This window comes from Lissotriton helveticus, chromosome 2_1 (genome assembly GCF_964261635.1).
Source record: "Lissotriton helveticus chromosome 2_1, aLisHel1.1, whole genome shotgun sequence".
NCBI classification, from domain to species: Eukaryota; Metazoa; Chordata; class Amphibia; order Caudata; family Salamandridae; genus Lissotriton; species Lissotriton helveticus.
In genome coordinates, this window is record NC_136059.1 from 47198375 (window position 1) to 47217947 (window position 19573).

General features: G+C 46.5%; 1 protein-coding gene across 4 annotated transcripts in view; it reads right to left on the minus strand.

Moving 5' to 3' along the window:
• Positions 1-1883: 1883 nt before the first annotated feature.
• LOC144817695 (long-chain-fatty-acid--CoA ligase ACSBG2-like) overlaps positions 1884-19573 on the minus strand; it is a 607186-nt gene continuing 589496 nt past the window's right edge. For all 4 annotated transcript variants that reach the window (XM_078674444.1, XM_078674446.1, XM_078674447.1 and 1 more), the window contains 2 exons: positions 9640-9886; positions 1884-2223 (listed from right to left, as the gene is read on the minus strand). In XM_078674444.1, coding sequence (XP_078530570.1) covers positions 2147-2223; positions 9640-9886 — 324 coding nt within the window. In that variant the 3' untranslated portion in view covers positions 1884-2146. The remainder of the gene's footprint in view (positions 2224-9639; positions 9887-19573) is intronic.

Sequence of the window (19573 nt, forward strand, 5' to 3'; positions counted from 1 at the left end):
TAGGTGTGTGAGTGAAAGGGTGGTTGGGTGAGTGTAGGGGGTGTATGTGAGAGAAAGGGTGAGCATGTGAGTAAAAGGGTGGATGGGTGGGTGAAAGTGTGGATGTCTGAGTGAAAGGGTGGGTATGTGAGGGAAAGGGTGGGCGTGTGAGTGAAACTGGGTGGGTGAGTGAAAGGGAGGGTGCATGAGTGAAAGGGTGTGTGTGTGAGGGAAGGAGTAGATGGGTGAATGAAAGGTTGGATGGGTGAGTGAAAGGGTGGATATGTGAGTGAAAGGGTGGGTGTGTGAGTGAAAGGGTGGATGGCTGACTTAAAGGGTGGATGGCTGGGTGGAAGGGTGTGTGTGTGTGTGAGAGAGTGAAAGGGTGGATGGGTGAGTGAAAGGCTGGATCTGTAGATGGATGGCTGGATAAATACAAGGGTGGGTGAGTGAGTGAAAGAATGAATGGATCAAAAAAGAGGGTGGAAGGATGGATGAAAGGTTGGATGGATGTTTAAGTGAAAGAATAGATAAAAGAATGAAAGGGAGAGTGGATTGATGGATCAAAGGGTGAATGTATGAATGAGGGAAAGGGTGGATGGATGATGAAGATGAAGAGCTAAACGGTGGATGAATAGATGGGTGGAGAGAAAACGGTGGATGAGGGACAGAAAAAAAGGATGGGTGGATGGATGAGTGAAAGGATGAAGCTGGGGTGTCATGAAACCTCAACTGTAGCAGCCACAGCAGGGGTGGGCTTCTTGATTGGCCTTATCTGTCTGTAACTTGGCAGACAAAGGTCCAGGAGTATGTGAAAGGATGGATGGTTGTATGTGTGAGTGAAACTATGAATGGATGTGTGATTGAAAGGATGGATGGTTGAGTGAAAGAATTGATAGGTAAGTGGAAGGGATGGGGTAGATGAGTGAAAGAATAGATGGATGAGTGAAAGGGATTGTGGATGGACGAGAGAAAGGATGGATGGATAATGAGTTCAAAGATGGAGGGCTGAGTTAAAGGGAAGGTGATCGATGGATGATGAGAGGATGGGTGGATGAGTGAATGAAAGAATGGATGGCTTAGTGGAAGGGAGGAAGAATGGATGGAATGAGTGAAAGGGAGGATGGATTTATGAAATAAAAGGATGGATGGATGGATGTGCAAAAGGAAGGATGGATAAATGAAAGATGGATGAGTAAGAGGGAAGGTGTATGGATAGATGGATGAAAGGATGGATGAGTGAAAGAATGTATGAGTGAAAGGGAGGCAGATGGATGAATGAGTGAAAGAATGGATCAATGAGTAAAATAGAGGGTGAATAGATGGGTGGGTGATTGAAAGCATGAGTGTATGTGTGAGCGCATGGATGAGTAAATGGGTAAATGTATGGATGAGTTGATGAGTGAAAGAAAGAGTGAAAGAATGGATGAGTGAAAGGGAGGGTGAGTCGATGGGGTGAAAGTGTGGATGAATAGGTGTATGGTTAAAGGGGCAGATAGAGAGATGGATGAATAAAAGAGTAGATGGATATATGGATGGATGGATAGGTTTGATTGAGAGGTCTAGAGATGGAGGGATAGGTTTGTATAAGGATGAGCACCTGGATGGAATGGTGAACGACTGAATCATAGATGAAAGGATGAATGGATGACTGACTGTAAAGATGTAATTGTGGAAATTAGATGGATGAAAGGATGAATGGATAGATTATTGGATGGAAAAGAAAAGGCAACATTTCTTGGTGTGACGGGTGGAGGTAGGACAGATTCACTTCATTTGCTTAGTGCCATAAGAAGTTTGGCTTGAAGTGTTTTTTTTTTATTTTTTCTGGCTACTCCCTTGCCTACAAAGTATGCTACTTTTGTCAAATAAAGTTGACAAAAATGGACAGGAGCACTGCCAGGTTGATAGAATGGGTCTTACCACGAGTGACATTTAATGAAGCCATTAAAAACAGATTTTAAAAAGTATTGTGTCCTTGATAAATCGAATGTAAAAATACAACTAATTAATTTACAAAAATTGACAGTAATTTACAACTTTCAATGCAGTGGGTTAATCCATGTTGTTTTAAAAAAAAGTTAAGTCTCTGGAAAATACAACGCATTATCAAGCTGTTCCAAAAGACTCAACACTAGCACATCCTCGACTCCGTGAAGAGAAGAGTTCACGCCGTATAGAACTCGTCGATCAGCTTCTCGTACATCTTCAGGACAATTGGACGCCTCAGTTTCAAGGTGGGACCTGGGGCCAAGAAAGGAGAAACATATTTTAGAAAAAGTGGGTAATGACCATCAAACCACAGTGCTAAACACTTTCACCTTACAGAAGCACACTAGATCTGCCTCTTTTGCCCCAGAGCAGCCACCAACATTCAGTTTACCTAAACACATAGGTCCTCTCATGATGTGTGGTTCAGGGATGCCGATACCAGTTTGCCCCAACTTGTGAAGGCGGACCACCAAAGAAGGTGCTTTCCATTCGGGGCAGCTGACCTTCTGAAGTCAAGCAAGTTCTTCTACTGTTCGACTCTGCAGCAGCCCCTGGAGCTAAATAAACACTGCCTGGTTTCAGGTAGTAGTTGGAATAGCTATACATACCAGATCTGTATGTTTAAGTTTCTTAAAAAAAGTTATCCTGAGCAAATGTCCAATTTGTAAATGTCCACAAATATGCTGTAGTAGATCTGTTTTTCACTTTATTTTCTGTCTTGTAACGCATCCAATGTGATTCTGTAGCCAGCCTTATTTTCAATCTTGTAACACATCCAAACGATAGTGTAACCAGCCCAATCTTACTCTCAGAGATATCATACACCATTGTTGGGCAGAAACCCATGCCTTCTGTAAAACTGAGATAAAATGCTTGGTTAGAACTTTGCTATACAGGTGACCTGCCTGCAAACCCTAGTCTGTTGCTTACCTATTGCTGTTCCTGCTGCAGGAGCATGTCTGCATCCCTCCTTTTTCTTTTATTATTTCCTCTTCCCCTTTTTCTCCTCTTGGTTTTTAGGTTGAGCCTATACAGCGCTGGCGCTGTAAGGAAATCTGTTGTCTGTCCTTCATGGGGTCTGACTCCTCCCATGCTTTGGATTGGCTGTGTCATTAAACAATCGTAGCCTGAAAATGGCTAATTGTGGGTGCATGTCCCACCTATTATCGCAAGTTCGCTCCCATGGAGTATCGCTGCAGGAGCGAGCAGGGACATGCACGCTGCTTGCGTGCCTGTATCTTTCCCTTTTGAGGACACTCCCCGCCCAGACCATCTGTTGTGTTGGCGCAGAAGCAGGGCTGCTGTAGCTCTTGGCTCTACTCCCTGGTACAGTACCATGCGACGGTACTGTCATGGTCAGTAGAATGGCCGTAGTGCTAGGGAGGAGAGTGAAAATGACTTTCAGTCATATGCCCACAGCAGATGAAACACCTCGTCCCACACCAGTGGTAGTAACGTGTTGTACCAATGCAGACAGAACAAGTGATTCCGCTTTTGAACAACCCCCCTTCCCGCTCCTCGTTTTAAGCTGAAACGCCAGCTAGTCTATAAAGCTTCCGACATAAAAACCTGGCTCTTCGACAGACCCCCTCCTTGATGGGCTGGAACCTGTGACCCACCCCCAGCACCTTGAGACCCTTACGGGTGAGTATTCGCGCTTAACAAACACCTGATTGATTGATAGGATTCGATAAGTAAGGCAGCTTTGGGCGCAGATGTTTAGACATCAAAGCTTTTGGATTTGGGGGTCTCTAGTTGGCTCAGGTAGGAACTTGTGACAAATAGGGACCCTTGCCTCTAGTCAGGGTAAGGGGGTACACTCCTAAAATAACCCCTGCTCACCCCCTTGGCTGCTTGGCATGCGCAGACAGGCTTATCTCAGAGGCAGTGTGTAAAGCATTTGTGAACACATACAGTGATCAAGTGACAACACTACTGATGGACACCACACAAGTTGTACATTAAAAATAAGTATTCTTTATATAGACTTATCACAAGACCACAAACGACATAAATCCACAATACTGTAGTTAAAATGGTAGTTTTAACTTAGTTCTCTTTAGTTCTTAAAATACAAAACTTTGAGTCAATGTACCTTAAGATGCGACACGCAGGGCAACAAAAGTGCTGCAAAGATGGAAATGCGGCAAGATCCAGTGCAAAGAAATAAAGACGTGAAGATCTTCCAGATGCGGCAAGCTTCTCCGTGGATGCGAGGCGCTTTTCTTGATGCGGTGCAATGCGACAGCTACAGCGGTGACATACACGACGCGACGGCAGCAGCAGCAACGGCAACACGCTTCGTTTGGAGACGCTTCTTTCGATGCAGTGCAATACAACAGCTACAGCGGCGACATCCACAATGCGACGGCAACAGCGGCGACGGTGACACGCTTCCTCTTCTTTGCGAGATGCTTCTCTAAATGCGGTGCAATACGACAGCTACAGTGGCGACATCCTCGAAGCGACGGCAGCAGCAGTGACACGCTTCTTCCACTTGAGTCGCGCTTCCAGCTCCTTGCGACACGCAGTCCCTCAGAAGGCCAAAAAAACGCAGTAGACACTTCCAAAGAACACTGGGGAGCTGGGGGATGAAGTCTATTGTCCCTGAGACTTCAGCAGGAGGCAAGCTCTGTTCCAGGCCCTTGAGATCCTCACAAGTTGATGAAAGTACACAAAGTCCATTTCTCCTTTCTTTGGCAGTCAGGCAACCTCTGCAGGCCAATCCCCCAAGCAGCACTTCAGCTTTTCAGCTTAGGGATAGTCTGTCCTTAGTTTCTTCTGGTTCCACTCCTCAGCAAAGGTTTCTTCTTGTTTGTCCAAAAGTGATCTAATTTCTTGGGATCAGGTTCCCAATATTTATACCCCCAAATCCTTTGCCTTCTGAGGGCAGAGGAGCCTTTGCCTAGTCCAAACCAGTTCTGGAGCACTCTGTTTACAGGACTCCTTCTTTCCTTTCACAGTGCAGGGCAGAGACATCAGACACACCACAGGGGGTGGAGCCAGCACTGTGCGGGCAAGCACAGCCCTGGAGCACTTTGTTGACATGACTCCTTCTCTCCTTTCACAGTGCAGGGCAGAGACATCAGACACGCCACAGGGGGTGGAGCCAGCACTGTGGGGGCAAGCACAGTCCTATTCAGGTCCCAGGTGCACCTCCTCCCTCCCATCTAGATGCAGATCTCTCTATTCGCCACTGGGCGGACTCACCCTGTCTCCTGGAATCCCCCAGCCCTGTCACTCAAACGCCAGACAAGAAACACACAACCTAGCAGAAGCAGGCTTGGATAGTTAGACAAGGAAATACCTACTTTCTAAAAGTGGTATTTTCAAACACGGAATGTTAAAACCAACTTCACTAAAAGATGTATTTTATCATTCTGAGTTCAGGCATACTAAACTCGAATTTCGACCATGTTCCCTGAGTCAGTTAGGATTATAAAATGTAATAATCTAACTGCCTATTTTGGCCTATGGAGAACAGGTAGCCTTGCAACAGTGAAAAACGAAAATGGCTGTAATTCACTATTAGGACATGCCATACACACCAGGGCATGTCCTAGCTTATACTTACAATGCACCCTGCCGTTGGGCCTACCATAGGGGTGTCTGATATGAAGAAAAGGGAAGGTTTAGGGACTGGCAAGTGGGTGCACTTGCCCAGTCAGCATGGCAGCACCAGACTGTACACAGGCTCTACAGTGGCAGGCCTTAGACACAGTTTTACAGGCTGCTTCTGTGGGTGGCACAACCAGTGCTGCAAGCCCACTAGCAGCATTTGGATTACCAGCCCTGGGCACTCCTGGTGCACGGTACTAGGGTCTGACCAGTAAACCAAATCAGACAATCATGGAATCACTAATCCATACATTAATTTGTAATAGGGAGAGCATATGGATTTTAGCACTGATCAGCAGTGGTAAAGTGCCCAGAGTCATAAAACAGTCAACAACAGGTCAGAAAAAATAGAGGAGGAAGGCAAAAAGTTCAGGGATGACCCTCAAAAAGGGCCAACTCCAACAAAAGCCTTTCACGTCGCTGATGCAGCTTTAGCATATTGTGTAATTTCTCTTTGGTCGTTAGAGTGGGACTGTCCCCCAATAGAGGGTGAGCTCGAAAGACCATGATGTCTCCGCGTGAGCAAGAAATGATGTACGGTCATTGGATTAAATTTTTTGGACTCCTGTCACCTGCGGCACAATCTTCATGTATTGTTCTTAATTCTGTCCTGATTCTTATGACGTGAAAATAGACTGATATTTGAAGGGAAATTCAGCTCAAATTTGGATAATTTGTCAGCCTACCACGTCTCTGCAATCCAGCCAGGTGTTCCACTATGTTTCTGTTTACGTTTAGAGGGGCTTCATGTGCGATATGGCCCTTGGTCAACCATTGTAGAGAACCTACAATCCTGTGATACTAAGACATTTGCTACTTCGTCTCTCAAACACGAAAGACAAGCTTGTGTGGAAGGGATAAGTTTAGTTTGCGTGGGATGGCGCGTCACTGATATACGGTCTCATGAATCTATTCATCCAGGCAGTCAGGAGCATGTGGTTGTCATGGTCTAATTCAAGGATTTTCCAGCTCTGTGAAGACATTAAGCGGTGATCATAGTGAGTTTCAATATATCACTTCTCTACTCTTGCCTTGAACTGTGGTATTCAGAAAACACGAGCAGGCGTTGGTGTTGGAGCTGTTAAGGAATAATGAGGCCTACTTCAAACCCCTCTTTCATGTCACCTCCAAGCAGATTATGGAGGTACGCTCACCTGCAATTTATAACTGTGGCCCTTTCCTTTTATTTACGTGTTTTACAAGTGTCTGTATCATAGACTAGGCCTACAGGTCATCGAAGCAGTGAGATGAAAGCGGTAGGGGAGGGGACAGGTCTCAAAATGGGGTGTGGTCTATAAAATTAAGGCAGTGGATTAGACCATGATATAAAAACCTGTTCTTTACACAGTACTCCACGTGATCAGTATTTAGGGGCCTTTCTGTGAATTTTCTATTATTAAGGTTGTGGAAGAAGGAGTGGTCTTTAGAGTGCCTCTGTCACTCACGTTTCCACATCACACCACTTTCCTCTGCAATCTCTCTGCTAAACATTGTGCCCACATCTTTCTGAAATCCTCCATCTGCATATTAAACCTTACTTTTTCACCTCTTCATCACTGATTTTTCACTTTGTCGTTCTGTATGTACTTCCTTTTGTCACCTCCCCTGTATGTACTTCCTTTTGTCGCCTCCCCTTCACCCTACATTCACACTCACTCTCTCACTCACTGATGACAGAACAGTAATCTTGGAACAGCATATACTCCTGCAGAATGCAAGATGAAGTAAAAGGTGAAATGTAAACAGAAACTGCATATGCTCTGCCAGGCGGATTTTCAGAGTCATTGTATAAAAATCAACAGTGCTTTACCTCTAAAGTAAAGGACATAAATGCAGGACCCTGTAGGGACCTGTTTCAAAGTCAGTTTTGAATTACCCCTCGCTCCTGTTTTTGAAGTGCACGGCCTGGCGTCACGGTCCCTGACTTCCTATGGCTGCTGCCGCCTCCATCTCAGAGCTCAACAAGCATTTGAAATGCAATAGGGTTCGCATTTGCAAGAGTTTGAACTACTGCCATTGTAAATGACAATGCCTTTTTTTGTGTTTTGAAAACCTGCAAGCGGTGCGTAAACACGCACTTTGTACTTGTAGCCATTGCTTACGAGAAGCAAGGCTAGCAGTAACGGCGCCTCTTTTATTGCCAGCCTTGCTTTTCGTAAGCAAGGACTATAAGGACAAACTGAGCGTTTATGCACTGCTTGCAGGTTTTTGAAACAGATAGATAAAAGGCATTGTCATTTACAATACCACTAGCTCAAACTCTTGTGAATGTGAGACCTATTGCATTACAAATGCTTGTGTAAGTTGTTTCCCCTTTGCTTGATTCTGGTATCCTTACTCCCCATCCTGATCCTTTGAATCTTCCTTATAAAAGTATTTCCAATGGGTTGATTTGACGGCCCTTCCCCGGCTCCTTCATCCCCCTTACTAGGGATATGACTGGAATATGAGGCACTTTCTTCACTAGAGGAGGAGGATTGACTTCCTGATCACACCGTGTCCTGTTTAACTAAGGGGTCAGTTCTGATGGTGAAACACAACCTGCCGTAGACCCGAATAAACCTTACACTGTTTACTTGGGTCTGCAGCAGATCGTCTTTTACCATCAGGTATTGATATTTGTGATATCAAAATGAGTCCAAAAGAGTATCGGGACAGAATAGCGGAGGATTTATTTCCAAGCAAAATGAAGGTCTAAAAGCATAATTTATAGGACTTGAAAGACTTAAGAAGTGTGAGATTTCAAAGTTGTGGGATGGAGCAACACTAAAGCAATATCAGAAACTTAATAGGATCCCGCAGGGTCTTCCTTCGCAATTTTTCCCCACTTATGATGACCTTGAGGAAGATTTGTTGTTACTTTGGGACAAAGAACCTTATCAGTAACCCTGTGAGCTTGATGAATATACTAATAGAAAACTCAGATAGAAAGGTGACGAAAACAGCACAAGAAGTAGATGTATTAGAGGCGATTTCAGATCTTAATTTCCCTGATGCAACGAAGACAAAATATACAAACTTGGTGGAGGTACTAAAGAAGTATGAGGAAGACATTAAACAGAGGAAGGCAAGGAAGTTCAAGAAGGATGAGCTGGATTATGTAAGAGGCAGAGGGTTTATATATGCTAAGTGCTTTAACAACTTAGTTAAACATGACACTGTGCGAGGATGATGTAAATCATCCTACTTTAGTGAAAAAAGTGCCTAAACTTCCAGTAATATCTCTAGTTATGGAGATGAAGGAGCTGGGGAAGGGCCTTCAATTTAACAAAGTGGTTGCAAGGATACGAGTATCAGACAAAGAGGAAACAACTTTGAAAAACCAAAAGCAGGAAAAAGGGGCAGAGGGAATAGTAAAAGAAAAAGGAGGGATGCACACAAGCTCCAGGAGCACGAACAAGCAACAGATAAGCAACAGGCTAGGGTGTGCAGGTAGACTACCTGTCTAGCAAGGTTTTAACCAAGTATATGATCTCAGTTTTGCAGACGGGCTGGTTACACTATCGTTTTGGATGTGGTACAAGACTGAAAATAAAGTGGAAAACATGTCTACTACAGCATATTTGTGGACCTCTACAAATTGTATATTTACTGAGGATAACTATTTTCTGTCTCATGGAGACCTTTGTTTCCTACTTGGAAGTGGTGCGTGGCCTTTTTCTTATCCTTTGAACATTATTAAGACTGATCGTTGCGATTTATAATACAATTGTGTGCAGAAGTGACCCAGACACTTCTCCATTGGAATGGTGAAGCTTCTTGTTGCTTGATTCCTAGAGGTAAGGGCCAATCCTGAAGAGATCAAGAGATGGACCTTAATGAAGGACATGGCTGTCTGCTGGGAGCGCTTGACTGTGGATAGGATAACACCAAACCGGTGTATATTTATGTATCTCATCATCGATATCTGTAGATGTGGACTTAAGATTAGTAAGTCAATACTTATCATAACACTCAATATTGTGTACGTCCATGTACAACGCCTCAAATTCCGGTATTAACCCATCACCAAGTGCTATAGAGATCTTCTGAAATGGTTGTTAGACTTACCCAGCTCTCCTCCAGCAATGGAGAAATCTTTGTCCAGGATGGTCCACTTTTGTACCTTCTGGGCATTTGATACAGCCCTCTTATTAACCCGCTCCATTCCCTTATTGATGGCATCATAGATGGCAGGGTCCTTGGAGCTCACCACCTCCGACACCCTGGTGGCACTGCTTCCTAGCTGCTGGCAACATTGGATGGCTTCGGGAGTTAGTTCTTCCTGTGGTTCTCCAGACTGTACATCAACCCTGCACTGAAAGGAATAAAAGGGGGTGTCAGCAGGGTTGCTTTCATTGTAAATATATGTGTATTTATGTGAATAAGGAGGGGACATATTACAAGTTTGAGGGTTGTAGAGGTAGAGTCCCTGCAGACTTTTTGGACTATATACCTTCTGCCTCCTTCTCACTTCTGACAATACTGACCTGATAGACTTTATACTTTCTGTAGATCACAAGGCTACAAGCTGAAAAGATTCCTTTTCCAATATTCTTTTTTAAAGTTCCAAAAGCTTTATGAAAGTATTAGCAGTTTAATACTATGAAATCAACATACTTACTGCACAGTAGTGAATATGTACGGGTATGAAAATGAAAAGCATTGCTAATCACTACAAAAGCATTTACCCAATCAAGGAACATGAATAACAGATCATCATGGGGTAGAGCATCCCTCCCAAAACTCCTGAAACCAAGGATTGGCTACGTAGATCAGCGATAGACACTGGTCTTCCCAAAGAAATCAGTCTCAAGGGGAATGAAGTATTGACCACCAAGGTACTGGAAAAGGCAATAAAGGGTCATAAAGAAGTGCTAAATAAAGGTAAAAAAATTAATTAGTGGGTCTATTCCATTCGCCAGTTCCGACCTGTCCAGCATCGTCACCCTGAAGGACGAGAGACTGATAAGAGTCCCGTCCCAAGCAGAAGCCCAATAACATCAATCGGACCAGGGGCATTTAGCAAATGGGAGTGATCTAAGACAGAAAGGATCCCTATATATTGACATAAAAATCCAGCTGGTCATTGAGTTTCTATATCACTCAATCATGGAAAGACGTATCGGCCAATGCTGGCAATGTGGACACAGAGGATCTCTTTTCATTCGGTCTCGTCCATGGAGCCAGCAAGGTGCGGCAGCCATCTACGGAGGTCGACCTACTTGTAGGCTGCGCATGAATGTGACCAATGAGGGGATCATACAAGCCGGAGATTCGTTTTTTATGCGCACCCCATATATCCAGGTACCTATGAAGGTTGGAATCACCCAGGGATTGAGAGTCATTCCCCAGTTGCTGAGAGGGCCTGGCCTTCAATTGCCTGCACTGAAAGAATTTGGCAGGTTCCAGATGAAATTCTCTTTGAAGGTCATGTAATGTTGCACTCTGTAAATAAACCACTGACCCAGTGTGGCTTGTTAACAACTATTTATTTGCCTTACACAGTTTCCCTGAAGAGCGCCGAGCCAGCGCTCCGATTCCTTGGCTGCCGCGCTCGCTAATGCGCTGCGCGCGCAGGCTCTCAAAATGGCCGCCGCACGTCACGTAGCAACGTGACGTGCATAGACTAGAGCGCGCCACTACATATCTCCCCTTTTTCCAAACAGTTCAAGAGTCACTTACAGTTCAATTGTCCATTTCAAAATCTTGGAACCTTGCTGGTCTCACCACAGGTCTTCCACTCCTGGTTACCTGGGCGTAGCCTCCCTGGGACCTTTGACTCGGTACTTCATCGCTTCTTTCCTCTCTCGGTTCCGCCATGTTCTCCTCTACGCTCTCTCTGCCCTCTCTGGGTTCGTCTCCACCACTTCCTTCTCCACATTGCTCGCCGGTTCCTTGCTCTTCTTCTGCATTCGGCTCTTCTCCGTCGTCCCACTCAGTTCCATGTTGATTCCATTGCACTACTTTGTTACATCTGGCCATGCGATCTTGGGACCACACGTTGCCGTCACTCAGCAAGGCCGCACGATCATACACCTCCTTTACTTGCATGGGCCTGCTGTATTTACTGTCTCCCTTCTTCTGTAGTGTTGCCAACTTTACTCTTACCCACTCGTCCTTTTCCAACTTTGTCCCCTTTACATTTCTCCGTTTGTTGTAGTGGTTGGTGTATATCGATTGTGCCTTTTCTAGGTTAGCCCGTACCACCGCCGGGGACCATTCGCTGGTGATTACTTTCTCCTTCCAAACCCGATTGTCATGGGTGAAGGGTTCTCGTCCTCTCAGGATCTGAAATGGACTGTATCCTGTTCCGGTTGGTGTGATCCTGTAAGCCCATACCATGTTCTCTATGGCCCTTTCCCAATCCTTATTACAGGAAATCGCTGCTTGTACGGCACCCATCACCACTCGGTTAAACCTTTCCACCAAGCCGTTCCCTGCGGGATGGTAGATTGCTGTGTGTTTAATGGCTATGCCGTTCCTTTGCATGAAGTTGTTCCACCTTTCTGACGTGAACTGGGGGCCATTATCGCTCAAGATGGATTTGGGTATGCCCTCCCTCACGAAGGTGTCTGACAGAAACTTCAGGATGTTCTCTGTATCCATGGTCTCCTCCACTTTCAACTCAGGCCATTTAGAGTATCCATCTATGAGGACACAAACATACTTCTGCGTGCCCTGGCTATCCAGGATGGGTCCTAAAATGTCTATGGACAATTCCTCCCACGGGTTCTGTGGGGTCTCGAACTGTCCCAGCGCGGGGCGCAGGGGCTTGAGTGATTTGTCCGCTCCCTGGCACTGTGGGCACTCTCTGACATGCCTCTCCGCTCTTATGTCCATGCCTGGCCACCAGTAATTTTGTTTGGCTCTTAACTTCAATTTCCCAATGCCTAGATGGCCCTCATGTAGTATGTCCAGTAACTGGGTTGCGAGTGCCCTGGGGGGGATTACCTTGTCCCCTCTGTAAGTGAACACTCCTCTATCCCCCACTGATAATTCTTCTCTGACTTCATAGTAGGGTTTGACATCTTCACTCACGTGCCTCTTTTCTGGCCATCCCGTTACGATGTACTTCTTCACTTCCTCCAACACTCTGTCTGCCTTATATTCTTCAACCCACTCTTCATAGTCGATGACTTTGCCTTGATCCCCCACCAAAGCCACCAGCTCTGTGTGGTCCGTGGGGTCTTCTTCACCAGGCTCCATTGCTGCTGCCCTGCTCAGGTAGTCTGCCACTCGATTTCGGTTCCCTGGGAGGTACTCCACGTCGTACCTGAATTCAAGTAGTTTTAGGGACATCTTCGAAATCCTGGGCGTGGCATTGGCATGCCCACTCGATGTTAACACTTTAACTAATGGCTTATGATCTGTTCTGAGTAAGAATCTGGTGCCCCATAGGAACTGCCTAAATCTCGCTGTAGCCCACACTACCGCCAGCATCTCCTTTTCGATGACGCTGTACTTGCTTTCGGTGGCCGTCAATGCCCTAGATGCAAAACTAAGTGTTTCCATCTGACCTTGTCCTCGTACTTGCATGAGCACAGCTCCCAAGCCTTTGTCGCTGGCATCAGTGGTGAGGACCGTGGCACCTTGTGGGTCATAACCTTTCAGTGGCACAGCTCCCGTGACGTTTCTCTTAATGGTGTCAAACTCCTGTTGTGCCTCTGGCGTCCATTCAAAAGTGGTGTTTTCTCTAGTCAGCATCCTCATATTGTGCGTTTTGGAGGCAAAGTGAACCACAAACTTACTGTAATACTCCGCCATGCCCAAAAACGACCTGACTTCCTCCTTGTTGGTGGGGGGCGGAGCTTCAGCAATTGCCTTCACATTGTCTGCTTTGGGTGTAATGCCATGCACCCCTATCTCGTGACCTAGGTAAGTCACCGATTCTAGTCCCAAGCGGCATTTGGTCCATTCTGCCGTGAGGCCTTTGCTTTCCAGGGTCTTCAACACTTTCTCTAGTTTCTGGTCGTGGTCCATTCTGTCTCGCCCCATTATCAGAATGTCATCTTGGAAATACTGGATGCCAGTTAAGTCCTTAAACAGTTGGTGCATTAACCTTTGGAATACCGCAGCCGCCGAGGCCAGTCCAAACGGCATGCGGCGGAACTGGTAGCATCCGAATGGGGTTATGAAAGACGTGAGTTTCCTGCTGTCTGGGTGCAATACTACCTGGTGGTACGCGGAGGTCAAATCGATGGTGGAGTACCATTTGACTCCTCTGGTCTTTGCTAGCATCTCGTCGATCCTTGGGAGGGGAAATTTCTCAACGACAATGTTCTTATTTAACTCTCTTAGGTCGACGCAGAGCCTGACCTTTCCATTTGGCTTCATGACTACCACCAAGGGTGCGAGCCACTCTGCGCAGGTAATAGGCTCAATTATCCCCTTACTCTCCAATTCCTGAAGCTCCTTCTGGACCGCTTCTCTTACCGCTATGGGTATATTCCTCACCCTGTGGGCAACTGGGACAGCGTCTTCTTTGAGTATGATCTTATGTTGAAACTTTTCTAGCTTTCCTACTGTGCCTCCAAACACTCTTGGGTATTCCTCTTTCCATTTTTCGAGATTGGGCCAGGTTTCTGGTTCTGTGAGCAAAATCTGTTCTTTGCCTCCCGGGTCTAATTTGATTCCCAGGTCGCCCTGGTCCAGCCACCCTAAAACGGACGGTCCTCTCTCTGAGATGTACAACTTGCATTCCGCCGATCTGCCTCTGAACTCAAACTTCAAGAGTCTATATCCTACCATTGGGATACGATCGCCATTATATGTGACTGGTCTGATGTCCAATCTCTCCAGCTCCGGTCCGATCTTTGGTCTGAATGTTTTCTCCCACACTGCTCTTGGTATTATCGTGAAAGGAGAGCCTGTGTCTGCCACTACGCTGATGGTTATTCCTCCCATCTTCATTTCCAGCACGGGTTTGGTCGTCCTTCTCCCTTCTACACTCATGACCTGGTCGTATATGCATAACACGGTGACGACTTCTTCTTCTCCCGTCTTTTCCTGGTTCTCTCCATCCTGGTCTATGTGTTTCACCACGCCCTTGGACATTTTCTTCCGGCACACCTTCTCGTAGTGGCCGATGATGCCACAGTGCAGACACTTGGCCCTGAACGCAGGGCATCTTCTGTCGTGTGCCTCATGGGACCAGCTTCCGCACCTGTAACACGTCTTCTTGTTGCCACTTCCTTCCAGTTTCTTTTGCAATCCAGAGTTGCCCTGCCATTTGTTGGAACCCTTCCATGTAGCGCCTCTGTAACTCTGATCCTTGCGAGGTTCCTCTTCCTGTATCCTGTTCACGATGGCGGCAGTTGGCGGTTCTTTCTTGGTTGCGTCAGCGCACCTCCGTGCTAGTTCAGCCCTTTTGACAATGACCATCACGTCCTTGAGTGTGGTATCCCCACTTGCCCATAGCTTGTCCTGGACATTCGTGCTGGTCGTGTGCATAACAATTTGGTCTTTGATAAACTCTTCCTCCCACAGGGCATACCTGCACGTGGCCGCCAGTTTCTTCAGGGCCGCTACATACTCCTCAATCGACTCTCCGGCGCGTTGTCTCCTCTGCTGGAAGTTGAATCTATCAACTGATACACATACTGTGGGCCGATAGTGTTCATTCAAATCGTCGATCGCATGGGCGTAAACATCATCGTCCGAGTCATCTCTCGGTTTGGGTACCAGGCTTTTGTATATTCTAAGTCCCTCAGGCCCTAGGTTGAGTAATAGGATCCGTTTTTTTCTGTTGGGTTTGAAGGACTCTTCATTTTCGTCCTCTAGGACCTCTATTAAGTTGTTTATGTAGTCGCGCCAGTCCTCCCACTTCATCAGTGGTTCTCCTGGCTTCGGGAGGAACTGGACCGGTGCAATGGCATATCCCGCTGGGGCGCTCATTTTCTCTTCCTTGACCGTTGTCGTTCTGTTTCCTTTTCCTGTGGGGCTCCCTGGGGTGTTGTCCGTCTCCTCCTCCTTAATCTGTACTGGGGGGCCTTCTGCGTCAGCCCCCTCCCCCTCCTTAATGGTAGCCAGGTCTGGCTCCTCCGTGGATACGTGGGCCAACTGCGACGCTCTGCCTGGCTGCTATGGGGTCACACTGCTCCCGTCTGCTCGTGTGCCCTGCGATGGCCCTGCCGCGCTCTTCAGGGTACAGTACCTCCTGTGGTGACCACAGTCCTGGTGGTTCTCCAGGGACACTGCGCTGGTTTGCTGTTCAGCTGTCCGGTCCCCTTCTCCCTTGGCGACACAGGTTGCCTGGGGTTCCACTGGTTCCACGTGCTTGCGTGGATGTGGGTCTGCTGTGATCCCCTTGCCACGTGGTGGGTGTGATGCTCTTCGTCGATTTTTCCTTTTTTTTTTTTCGTTTGGAAGGTTTTGGTCGAATCCCGACCTCGTCGCCACTGTAATGTTGCACTCTGTAAATAAACCACTGACCCAGTGTGGCTTGTTAACAACTATTTATTTGCCTTACACAGTTTCCCTGAAGAGCGCCGAGCCAGCGCTCCGATTCCTTGGCTGCCGCGCTCGCTAATGCGCTGCGCGCGCAGGCTCTCAAAATGGCCGCCGCACGTCACGTAGCAACGTGACGTGCATAGACTAGAGCGCGCCACTACAGGTCATCAAGGGATTTGAAGTTAGTTCCCTGCAGCAGATGACCCAAAGTCAAAATTCCTCTGTTGATCTATGATGGCCAGAAAAATGGCTACCCATTGTGTGTAAAAGCCTAATCTATACTACTATTATAAAGAGAGAAGTGTGTCCTTTGAGCCAGGTAAACTCGAAAACTACACCACCAATCCAAACACCCAATACATCTTTGAAAACGTCAGGGCAAGCAGATGGACATAGGCTATATTAAAAAAACAAATATACGTTATTTAAAAAATGTAATATAAAAAAAAAGTAGTCCCTTGGAAGAAGCGCCGGCCGCGACATGCGTGCTGACATCAGAGGAGCGCGGGGAGGGGCGGCGTACACTCTCGCGGTCTCTTTCTTACTTCAGCAATAGTGGCTACAGAACAGTTTAAAGAATTCCTTTTTCCCTCGGGTAGCCTGTTCCAGGGTCCTTGTATGCACCTTAAAAAGGCTCATGAAGGTAGGCGTGCACGAGTGCGAGTTAATCTGTGCTCGGTGGGTGTGTCAATAACAGGCATTTCTTTACAGAACGTTTTTTTAGGATTGCGAACTTTGAACACGAGCGTGTCATTTACCGGCATTTACAGCGGAGTTCGACCCTGAGCCATGCAGGTGGCATCAGTAATGACGTCCCCGACCCGTATTTCAAGTCCAAACAGACGTCATCACAGGAGCATGCTGATTGCCCATTGTCGATGTTTGTTTGTTAGCCATGCAGACCTGAGCAAAGAGACTCGTCTCTGTTCCTCAGACGGCCCCTGAATGGCAGGGTTAATTAGACAGAGCATTTCCCAGAGCACCGGGTGTTACCCCGAGAAAGAGGCATTGTCTCAGACGTCATGAAAGATGCTTTTCCCATATGGAGGCGCACCCTGTGGAGTGATGACGGCGCGCGGGGATTCCCCCGTGAAGGGTAAATTCCCGAAAGAAGGGGCTTTGTGCAGAGGATCACAGATTAGCTAAGGCATGGCGAGACTTTTTTTTTCCACAACAGCAACAGGCAGCCAGACATCTCCGAGCCAGGCCTGAGTGAGTTTGTTCACTTTGATTGCTCGTCGTCACGTGAACCGGGATGACTCCTCCCAGAGTTGATTAGGTTGTGAAAAATCCAGGACAGGAGAACAGCGTCCTTGGTGCAATGAATAATAATGATACAAATTGGTATTTGTAAAGTGCTTACATATTACCCCTCAAAGGTTTCAAGGCGCTGGGAACTGTGGGGGAGATTACGTGAGCTTGGCAACAGAAAAGCTTAAGCAGCCTTAACGTCAGGGCGGGCGGGGGCCCAGAAGCAGCCTTTTGCTCCCGGACAACGTCGGGACGGGCTGCTAGTTGTTCCATATAGACGATGAAGAGTGCAGAACCCTTTTTGTTTCAAGAGTGTAAAAGCAGAGTTCCAGATATGACGTGTACCCTGGAAGAATGGCAGCATGCGAGAGAGGACAGAAAGTCTTCCCTTGTAGAGTGTAGACAGATTATCTGAAGCTCTCTGAAGATGTTTTTCCATAAGTAGTCAGTCTAGGGTTTCCAGGGAGGAGTAAAAATGATATGCCAACTGGGAGAGATTTAAGCCATGTGATACAGTTCCAAGAACAGGAGGCGGAGCCCTACCCGCAATAGTACTGGCGTAGAGATTTGAGGCTGCCAGCCTAAGAGGCTGTACCTGCCAAACGTAACATTTAATCTGGCAGTCTACGTTTTTGTTGGGGTGTCAGGGCTGGTGTAGGTCTCATTCCAAAATGTAACAAATCCAAGGGACAACTACCATCTTGACAGTCTTGGTTTTGCCCCAGAATGAGAGCTGCAGGTGTCCCCATTTGGAGAAATCATGTTCAAGGCGGTCAGTAAGAAGTTTAACATTATCCATCCACATTATCTGTCTGAGGGGAGGTGTCAAGAATGACTCCTGAGTGTTTCAAATGCCTCAGTATCCAATGAAATTGCAAACCAGAGAGGCAAGCCATCGTGGTAACCTGCATGACTGGAAATGCCTCACTTTTCACCCAATTAATCCGGGAGCCACTAAATGTGGAAAAGTCATTCACTATATCCACGACAGCTGGAATGGAGGTTGCAGGGGATGAAAGGGTCAATAACTTATCATCAGCATAGAGCATATGTTTTAGTTCCCGCCCCGCAGTAGGTATTCTCTTTATCCTGCTTAAAGTCCAAACAGCATTCGCTAAGCGGTTTCAGTGGCAAAAGAAATAGCAGGGGGGACAGTGGGCACCCTTGCCTAGTATGTCTATGAATGGACAGGGGAATGGAACGGACACCATTGCAGCATATTAACGCTATGAGGGTGTGACATAACCATTTAGTCTAAGCTTGGAATGTCAGACCCAATCGCAGTTTCACCATTGCTCTCTATCCCATTCCACCCTGTCGAATGCCTTTTCAGTATTGGGGGAAAGGGCAAGTTGCTTGGTGTCACGGGCGAAAGTTTACACACGAGGTTGCATAAAGTGTGTAGGTGATTCTGGGATGAACAACCAGATATGAATACCACTTGATTTTTATGAATGAAGGATGAATATTTTTTTCAAGGGGTTCACCAGAACTTTGGCTACAATCTTCACATCTGAGTTGAGTAGTTAGATTGGATGAAAGTTTTCACATCGAAGGTGATCCCTGTCAGGTTTGGGTATCAAAGAAATTGAGGCTTGGGTAAATTCCAGTAAGGGCATCGTTAGGTGACAGCGCCTGGAATAGTTGCTGTATAGATTATTGGATAATGTTCATGTAGAACTCTCTCTGGAAGCCATCTACCCTAGGTGCCTTGCCAGATAACAGACTTAATGGCCTCCACAATCTCCTCCTTCCCTATGTCGTGATTCAGGTATACTGGCGACTATCAGAGGTCACCCGTGGAAGGTAGAGGTAACCAAAAGAGCAACAGTCCAACTCTAGATCCCTTGCTGACTCAGAAACAAAGGTCTGAGTAGTAACAAGAAAATTCCTGAAGGATTTGTAGGTGGTCATGTAAGTAAACCACCAATGTCGTTATGCAATACTGAGATGGGAGCGTGAGCTGTTCTTTGTTTAAACTGAAAAGCAAGAAGGCGGCCTGCCCTTTCCCTGTGTTCATAGTGCCTATGTCAAGGACATAGTAGCACTTTCTTAGCTGTTGCCATGAGTATTTAGCTCATATCTTTGTGAAGTTAATCATCATAGAGTAGTGGGTAACAAAGTGCGCTGGTATTCCTTCAACTTTGTGTTCCATGTCCCTTTTCTAATTGATAGCTGGCCATTTGGCTTATTGAGAGTCTTGTATGATTAGCCCTCTAACATAAGAGAAATGGTGGAGTCTTTATTATCCACATCAATGCTGATGGTATTCCCCTCCTGTGCTGAGATTTGTTGATTCCCA